The 9729-nt window shown below is 39.2% G+C and overlaps 1 protein-coding gene across 1 annotated transcript in view; it reads left to right on the forward strand.

Annotated features, from left to right (window-relative positions):
* ADAMTS6 (ADAM metallopeptidase with thrombospondin type 1 motif, 6) overlaps window positions 1-9242 on the forward strand; it is a 336516-nt gene extending 327274 nt beyond the window's left edge. Inside the window, exon 25 of the mRNA XM_011966761.1 lies at window positions 6030-9242. Coding sequence (XP_011822151.1) covers window positions 6030-6139 — 110 coding nt within the window. The 3' untranslated portion in view covers window positions 6140-9242. The remainder of the gene's footprint in view (window positions 1-6029) is intronic.
* Window positions 9243-9729: the final 487 nt, after the last annotated feature.

Genomic DNA, 9729 nt, shown 5'->3' on the forward strand with positions numbered 1-9729 from the left:
AAGACAGAAAGGAATGGTCTAGTCTGTGGGAAATTGAAATCAGTATAAAGTTCAATAGCTGATACCATCTTGCTTCAAGGATAAAAATAAGCTGGTGGACTATTCTATTACAATGAATAATGTTAGGTTCCCAAGCAAAAGTTGCCATTTCATCCTTTTCTAGCCTGAATATCTAAACTGTCAAGGGCTCAAGTACACTTTATTAGGAGAAGTATACTGAGTTAACATTCCCCACCCCAACTTCTGTGCCACGCATGAGCAGCCTTTGCTATCTCACTTCTCACCAGGTCCTGCATTTCCATGGGCAGTTCGTCAGAAGTACAGCTGTTTGTACTTTTTAAATCCAAAAGATAGACCTTTAGGTGCCTAAGTCATAATTCTTCATTTACTGTGTTCTTCTGAACCACATAAGGAGTTTACAGGAACAGAGGGCATGCATTCTCCAAAGAGAGATGCTGATGGTCCAACCTGGTCATGAAGGATATCTCCCAACTCCAGTGAGACAAGTAGGCAAGCTTTGCAACATTCAATGAAATAAATGCAAAAGCCCTGCTTTGAGGACTTGGTCTTGTATTTCTTGGACCAAATCAAGCCTTCAAAGTAACAATTAATTTGAACCTAATTGCATTCTAAATTCATAAACCTCTGTTCAGTGTATTTTGAAAGCATGTCTTTTAGGTCAGAGTTTTGAAAGATATAATGTAAAGCACCTGGGGAAAAACCCATTGGCACATCAATGATAAGTAGGTTCATGTGTTACCTATGAAACAGCGTGTCTAATTTTATCATTCAACTCTACCAAAACCCAGATTACCAATGAGAGCCACTCCAGCATGCCTGGCAAATTACTTCAGATTCTAATAATGGATCCAGTTCACATTGCAGGGCCTAGGGGCTGGCTTTCAGCCCTTCATTTATTCCCAAGTCTCCCTGAGAAGAATTTGGGAATTCTCCGTAAAGCCATTCTCACCAGAAGTCTCTAGTCCTGGGTAAAGTGTAACTTTTCTTTCAAGGGTGGTGTGGGGTGTAAAAAGAGGGGAGAATAATTGGGTTTACAAAATGTTAACTAGAAACCACATGATGAGGACCTCTTACCTTTCCAGTATCCTCACAGAAAAGGGTAGAAAGAGTGTCTTGTCATTCTTCTCCTAGGAGAGTACTTAACTGGTACATGATGATAGTCGAAGAGAAAATAAGGCTCCTTCATCTGAAAATCCTTGACCCACTGGCTCAGATTCCACTACTTAGAAAGCAGTAGATAGATATAAGTGTGTTTGCATAAAGAAAATACAACAGTAAAGCTCAAACCTTCAAAACAAATTAACTACAGAGTGATTATAATACCAAAAAACTCAAACTAAGTAATTCTTTTTAATGGATCTCCTGGTATTACTTATTTGCACACTGTGCACTAATTGGGTACAGAGGAATTTTTAATTTTTAAACATTTTAAGTGTCAGCTAGAAAGCAATGCCAACTGTAAATCATTCAGAAATTAAAACAGAACATTTATTATTGTTTTAATTTCAATGGGATATGTGATTTAATTTATGTACAACTTTTCCAGAATATTTTTGTTGTTGTTGTTGTTGGGTTTTTTTGGTGTTTTTTGTTGTTGTTTTTTGTTTGTTTTTGTTTTTGTTTTTGTTTTACAAAAGTAAGTTGTACTGCTCAAGGGTAGAAGAGAAAAGGCTTTCACAATTTCACTGGGCTTTAAGGATGAGGCAGACTAATGAAATAAGTTTTATAATTAAGGCCTGTCAATGACATCAGCATAATTTCAGTAAGCACAACAAATCAGTCCTCTCTGGCTAAGCTAAAAGTGGTAGATGGGTTGAATGCCCCAATATAATTTAAAACTGGTTCTAATATTTTGAAGATTACATTCAGCTTTCTGTAATAATGGGGCTTTAAAACTTCTTGATGTGTCTAAAATCACCTTTTCACTTGTGTACTTTTACAAAATTTGAGGAGGAATATATAGTGACAAAAAGTATAAATGGATAATTCAGTCTATTCTAAATAATTCAGATGTTATTCTGGAAATCTCCTTTTAAAAAACATATTTCCCCTTCTCTAAGGTGGCACAGCAAACTCTTAAAGAAACAAAACCTGACCAAGACGCTCCAAGTTGATTTATCAGTGGTGTCAGCCAAGAATACAGAATCAGAGACAGGTGGAAACTTCTTGCATTTAGATGCTAAGAATATTGCTGAAATATGAGTGGCTCTGGAGTCAGATAAACCTGTTCTTAGACCAACTAGCCGTGTGACCCAGCATGAGTTTCATAATCTTTTTGAGCTTATGTTTTACTGTCTATATAAAGCTGACATTTTATATACGGTCACTGTATAATATACAAAGGTGGTCCCACAAGATTATAATATTATATTTTTACTGGATCTTTTCTATGTTCAGATATATTTAGATACACAAATACTTACCAGTATACACAAATACTTGTGTTCCAACTGCCTACAATATTCAGTACAGTAACATGCTGTACAGGTTTGTAGCCCGGAAGCAATAGGCTATACCATGTGGCCTAGGTGTACAATAGGCTATACCATCTAGGTTTGTGAAAGTACACTCTGTGATGTTTGCACATTGACAAAATCACCGAACGATGCATTTCTCAGAGAATATCCCCATCATTGAACAACACATGACCGACCTTACAAGGATTGAAAAATATATATATTTATAATATATATGTTTATGTTGTGCCTTACACAAATGATATGCTTGATAAATTATAATTTTTAATGCTGTCACTACTAAATTAAGCTCTTGTGGAGTTAAAAGACAGAGAATAAAAGATGAGTCATGGTTGGTGAATAGATTTTCATCAAATCTAAAGATGTAATGAACTGATTCTTCTAGTCAGGCCAGTTCCTAGAAGGCAAAACCAAGAAGTAGGAACTGGATCTTCCATACAGCCTAGGAATCTCCATATTAATGTCTGATTCCTGGAAGTCTCCAGATCTCCCACAGGTCTTTCCCCACTCCTGCCCTCATCATAATTTTCTTGCTTTCTGTTTAATAGCTTTCTTATATTTTGCTTAAATGTGTAAATGTGTAACCCTTCCTGATACTATATTTATTTTGACAGGGATCCCAGAGAAATAATACATGATGGTTGTTCTCAGAGGCAGGTGTTTTGCTGTTAATAATGAGAACTAATTAACAGTGCTTACTCTGAGCTAGGTGCCATGGCACATGTATTATCTGCATTACCTCATGCAAACCTCACAACGTCCTATGAGTAGACTTTATCATAGTCTTTATTTTGGAGATGAAGTGAGATTTAGAGAGGTGAAGTAACTTGGCAGAGGACAATCAACTCCTAGAAGAGGCAGAACCAGAATTCACCCCCAGGCCCACCTGAATCCATATCTCCTGCCCCTAACTACTGGGTTGTGTTGCCGCTGAAGGCAACTCAGGGGACACTCCTAATTCCTACATCCCTAAGCTCGATCCTGTTCCCAGGACCTACTGACTTCCTGCTTTCAATCAAGTTAGTTGGGAACTAACTTAACAAGGTTATTGGGAAGTTCAGAAAGGAACATCCTGATAGCTGGCCACCAGCCTGCCCACAGGCTAGATGCTGCCTCTGAACAAAAGGCTGTGTTCTGGGCCTCTGCATGTAGAGAAGAGTCTTATTTCTAGCACTCATCTAAGGAACAGAATCCCTGACTGTTCATATTTGGGTTTTTTGTTTGTTTGTTTTTTGAGACGGAGTCTAGCTCTGTGGCCCAGGCTGGAGTGAAGTGGCACAATCTCAGCTCACTGCAACCTCCCGGATTCAAGTGATTCTCGTACCTCAGCCTCCTGAGTAGCTGTGACTACAGGCGCATGCCACCACACCTGGCTAATTTTTGTATTTTTAGTAGAGATGGGGTTTCACCATGTTGGCCAGGCTGGTCTGGAACTCCTGACCTCACGTTATCCACCCACCTCAGCCTCCCAAAGTGCTGGGATTACAAACATGAGCCACTGTGCCCAGCCAACTATTTATATTTGTAATAGCCTTAATTGGTGAGTGGATAGGCGGGTGAAGGGAGAAGCAATTATGAATATTCTATTTCATTTCTTATGTATTATAATTTAGTCAGATTATAAAGTTTAAATCTAAAAGGGAAATTGGTGAATTTGCTTATAATTTGCTCAACCCAGAGTTTTCTTGGTCCAGCTACTCTTCCAAAAATGGAGTAGTAAATCTAATGAAGTTGTGCCCCAGGAAATACTCTGGTTTGTTTTGTCTTCAAACTGACTTGTATCTTTAGGGCAGTATTTTCTCAGTAGTAATTCAAATATTGCATCCTCATTGAGATATTTGGAATGTAGCTCCTTGCTTCCTTTCTGTCAGGCAATAAAGATACTAATAACTAATAATTGTAATAATAATAGCAATTCAGTATCCTACACTTATCCCATACTTCCTGTGTTCCAGGCACTGCTCTAGTTGACATTCATAAGGATACACATGTTACATGTTAAATGTTACATGTGAGTGTGGGTTCTCTAATCATTTCTATTTTACAGATGAGAAAACTTAAGCACAAAGAGATTAAGTGATTTGTCCCTTCTACCTTCTTCCAGCTAAAACTTAAATTTACTGAGGATCCTAGCGTGAAAAGTTTTAATTCAGATTTCTAGCTATTAATCTCTTTGTAAGTCAAATGTTGAGTAAGGGAGTTAGATGGTGGCAGAGGTTATGTTTTCAGAGGATTTGGGAGTTCCAGTTTCAAATTTTAAGACTTTCACCAAAGGAGCATTTAAAAAGTGAGGTCAATAAGATTGTTATCTTAATCGTCAATAATGAGAACTGGGAACTTTTCCATCTCTTTGCATTTAATTTTCCATGTTTATCATATGGCCCATATGATAAACTACAATGTATGTGATCTCTTAGAACTTCAGTGGGTTTTTGAAGCCAGGAAAAAACAAGCAAACAACAAAAACTGTTCTGTAACATGAACTTTACCCACTGCCCAGCCTGATTCCTAATTACCTTCAACAATTTACCCAGGATGCTTCAGTATAACTACCTGGAAAAACGAGGGTGGAACTTTGGTTCTAGCAGGCATGTGAAAATTTCGTTGCTAGGTTTACAGAGTATCCTAAATCTCCAAATAAAAGTGACAAGTATACTGGAAAAGAATATTATTACTAGCAGTGGGGTTGTATGGGACCAGGGGGAGTTCTGAGAATCAAAGGCCCGTGTCCCTTTCTCTACACTGGACCCTCATCCCACCTTCTGCAACCAGCCGCAAGGGGAGATGGAGAAAGAATCATTTATTCACCTTCTGGCTGCAAGAACTGCAGACTGCAACTGTGGCAGTTCTAGCACTGAGGAGAAAATACACATAGGAAAAAAGAAGACCATGTCTCACTTCCAAATTAAAAAAAGACATTTCTACATGTTTCCATAACCCACAGACTGCTGCCATTTGAGGCCAACCCCTCAAAGCTTTCTTCTTTGTCTAGTGTAGTTGCTGAATCTAGGCCACTCTCAGCAATCCTTTTCATTCACCCAGGCCCATCCCCACGCCTCACAGATGCAGAGATTCTCTGGAGACATGTGTACTTTGGTATCAAACAGTGCAACTCATGTTTGATTTTGGATAACCTTGCACTGTTGAATAAAATAACCCTTGAGAAAGAAGCAATAAAAGCGCTGTAAGAAAAATGACTCATGTTTCCAAGCTGTCTAAAGTGATCACTTATCCCAGCAAATGGTAATTCTTTCAAGACACAGTGGGCATACACTATACTTATAAAAATCTGGAAGGAAAGCCTTGCAAACATTTTTTTAAAATTGTGTTAAAATATATCAAAAGAATGTTTCTAGTAGACTGTACCAGGCAGGGTATGCTTAAAAACAAAAACAAAAACCACATGGAGGTCGAAGCCAAGGTGGATTGACCCAAAGGGGGTCCTTGCTGAACATGCAGGCCACATCGGCTTGTTTATGTACTTGTTTATGTGCCTCTAATTGTTTTCCATTTTCTGCCCCCATTCGTTAGAGTGCAAAGATGTGAATAAAGTGGCTTATTGCCCACTGGTGCTGAAGTTCAAATTCTGCAGTCGAGCATACTTCAGACAGATGTGTTGTAAGACCTGCCAAGGACACTGACCCACAGAAAGCCAGAGAGAGTGCCTTGTCATTTCATCATGGAAATGCGTCCATCAAAGAGAGCCACCCAGAGGAAGAGGATTGATGTCCTTGCAAATGCATTACCCTGTGGAAAACGTAACCACTGGTCAGCCCTAGCTGACAAGATTTCAATATTATTTTAACTTCTGTGAAGTGGGATTTATTGATCCAAAGTGCTGGACACAGTATTAGGAGGGAATGCCAGATTGGAGAGATCCAAACAACACAGGGAGACTTGCTTACTGTGGAGCGTTTGTGTTCTTTCGAGTAAATCCAATAGCCTGTTTACCTCCTTGGACCATTAAGATAATTTTTATTATGGACTTAGCAATGACACTGAATCCATTTGTATTTAAAACTGTTTAAAATGTAGCTGTTACGACTTGGTCAACTATGGAAGTGAAGAAGGTTCAGAATTCTTAAGTCATAGCTTAAAAATATTTACTGTACTTTATCTCACTACAACAGCACCACGACTTAAATTATAAAACGGGCTTTGGAGTATAATTTAAGGAGCAATTATAAATCAAAAGTAATGAAAGTTTGTATTATTTTTCTTCATTCCACTTAATTTCCTTAGGAATAATCCCCCGGTTCTGAACACTGCTGTGAGCCATATATAAAACTATATTAAACTGAACAATAATGAGGGGCATAGTTTAAAGCAGTGCATCAGTTACTGCAGCTGTGCAAGTCTATAAACTCAGTGCTGAAAGACTGTGGCCAACTTGCCATTGTGCAAGTAAAGCTGAGATTTCCATTAAAACTTTAAGAGAAAAACATTTCAATTTCATGCAGAAACCAGACCTGGGGTATGGTAGAGACTAAAGGACCAGGCCCTTTACTGCCACCACACAGGATGCCTTAGTTCTTATTTGAGTCCCCCCAACTCACTTGTGTTTACATCCACTCCAGCCACAGCATGGCTTCTGCCCTTTGGATTGCTGCACGCATGTTGAGCTTACTGAGATGATACCATGCAAAAGATAGACTGGCTCGGTAACAACCAGGCAGACCCTTTTGCAATTTGCTGACAATTACGATGGGTTCCAGATGTCCCTTCTTTGATATGGTAGAAGGGCATTTATTTATATGACAGCAAATGTGTGTGTGTGTGCGGGCGCTTTTAAGTGTGTGGATAGATGAGTGTGCTTGCACATAATGTGCTATTTCTGTGAGTTTTAAAGTAGGCAAGGGATAATAACCAAAGAAGAAAATTTCATGAAGACTAGACATCATAAAGCATAATATTAATAGTCACTCAACCAAGTATTTTGTATTTTTTATGGATTCTCTGAATGGCAATTAAATGTGAAACCCAGTTTCTTGGGCAAGTCAAATTCTAGAATCACATCCACCTAAATTAAAATGACTAGCTCGTATTTTCCCTATCTTCAAGTTTCACATCCTGCTCATCAAAAGACTTGACAGCAAGACTTAGAATGAAAAAGGGTACTTGTTTTATATTAATATTTTTTACTTGAACACGTGTAGCTTGCAGCAGGTTCTTGATGAATGTGCTTTGTGTCCAAAATGCCTCCCCATTGTACACAGGTGTACACCATGCATGCATCAACACCTAAAACTCAAAACTAAATGGCTATTTTGTAAGGTTAACACTTTCAGTTAAAGAGCATATTTGACTTGATTCCATCATGGTGCTCTTAAATTACATATCAGTGTGTCACATATATCATGATCTAATGCAGATGACTAGGTTTTTTCCAAAAGAAAGACCCTCAGACACCAAAAGCCAATCTAAACTCCCAGATTTGCTGTGGACAATCAGCATGGAATGTTTTCTGCACTCTCAGTCATGACCACCTGTATCTTGTTACCTGCTTTCTCTCTCAACACCACAGTTCTCAACCCTGAGCCTTCCAGGGAGAGCTACTGATGATACAAGAGGAATCACCAGGGCCCGGGTCTAAGATGCCATTAGAAGACCTGCCCAAGTGCCGTCTTAGCCATTCAGTGAAGGGCAAGCAGCCCACGGGCAGCCTGACCCGAGCACTGAATTCCCTTGGGCCTTTTCAAAGACCAGTTAACTTGGTGCTAATGTGCCCTAGTGAAATAAAACAAAGAAATAAAAGGTGGGTGGTTTCTGTGGCATTTTAGGCATAGGTTTGCAATCCAGATCTGATTTTCTCCAACATAAATATCACCTCATGTTTTTATTTCAAAAAGATTTCTTATTACCGAATAAAAGCTATTTTTTACCTCACCTGGAAACTACCATTGTGAGGGCCATCCCCCAGGCACTCCACAGCACCTTGGTTGATGCTGGAAGAGGAGGGCAGCCAGTGTCACTTCCGGGATGTGCTCCAGTTCTGAGAACAAAATGCAGGCACACCTTGGGGGCAGAATCAGAGTGCCTTTCTAGAGGGAGCCACGCACAGAATGTAACAGGATGAAACAGTTTCAGGTAGGCCTTGAATTTAAACCTGAGTAGGTTAAAACAATTCTATTTCATAGCACATCACAATACTGCTGCTACTCTGTAGCCACCCCCATGGCTACATGATGCCCTATTCCTAAATAATAACAATACGATTGTCAGTGGAGGCTGGGCCACCATGGCAGACCTTCAAAAGTAGTAAGCTACGTAGACTACTTAGGGAACCCCCGGGAAACTGGTACCCTACACCTGGGAGCAGTATCTGCCACTGGGATAAAGGCCTACTAAAAAAGGAAAGGTAAATGTACCCTAATGATTAACCCCATGAGATTCATATGATTTCCAAACAGTCCATTTCATTAGGAACTTTTTTATTTGAATGAATGTCACATAGGTATCCTCAGTAACACAGAACGAAATTACCTTTGTATTATTGTGATTAGTTGTTGCTTATTATTTTATACTCAGTAATAATGTGGTACACTGTTAATTTTTTTGCTTTTGTAAATTATATTCTAATTTATTGCCATGTTTCCTAACACTTGTCCTACATTCATTCTCCTGCTTGTAATGAAAATGAAAAAATCATTGTAACACTTGATGGAGTGAAATTCCACGCCAGGCACAGAATTTTTTTGACATAGATAATTTAGTAAAATAAAAATTCAGCTTATAATAATGATACAGATTGAAGTTGTCTGTTCCCTGAAAAGCCTGTGTTAAACTTGCAGTACTGAGAATGAATTCCCTTGGGATATCACACTTACATTATCCAAATTATCCAAGTATAATCTAGGATTGGGATGATTTGCTGTATCCTTATTACCCTCCTCAGAGATTGCATCTATTTCTATGTGTTTTAGTCCTGTCTAAATGCAAGAGTGTCAGGTATTACTGGTGGGGCTACATCCCCAGCCACCATCAGCCACTCCTCTGAGGCCCCAAAGGAAGTCCAGACTGGTGGCTGCCACACCCCCTCAATTGCTAGTGCCCAACTCTTTTGCTCTCCTTTTCTTTTTTCTTTTCTTTCTTTCTTTTTTATTTTTTTGAGACAGAGTCTCGCTCTGTCGCCCAGGCTGGAGTGCCGTGGCGTGATCTTGGCTCACTGCAAGCTCCACCGCCCGGGTTCACGCCATTCTACTGCCTCAGCCTCCCAAGTAGCTGGGACTAC

This window comes from Mandrillus leucophaeus, unplaced genomic scaffold (genome assembly GCF_000951045.1).
Source record: "Mandrillus leucophaeus isolate KB7577 unplaced genomic scaffold, Mleu.le_1.0 Scaffold771, whole genome shotgun sequence".
In the NCBI taxonomy this organism is placed as follows: domain Eukaryota; kingdom Metazoa; phylum Chordata; class Mammalia; order Primates; family Cercopithecidae; genus Mandrillus; species Mandrillus leucophaeus.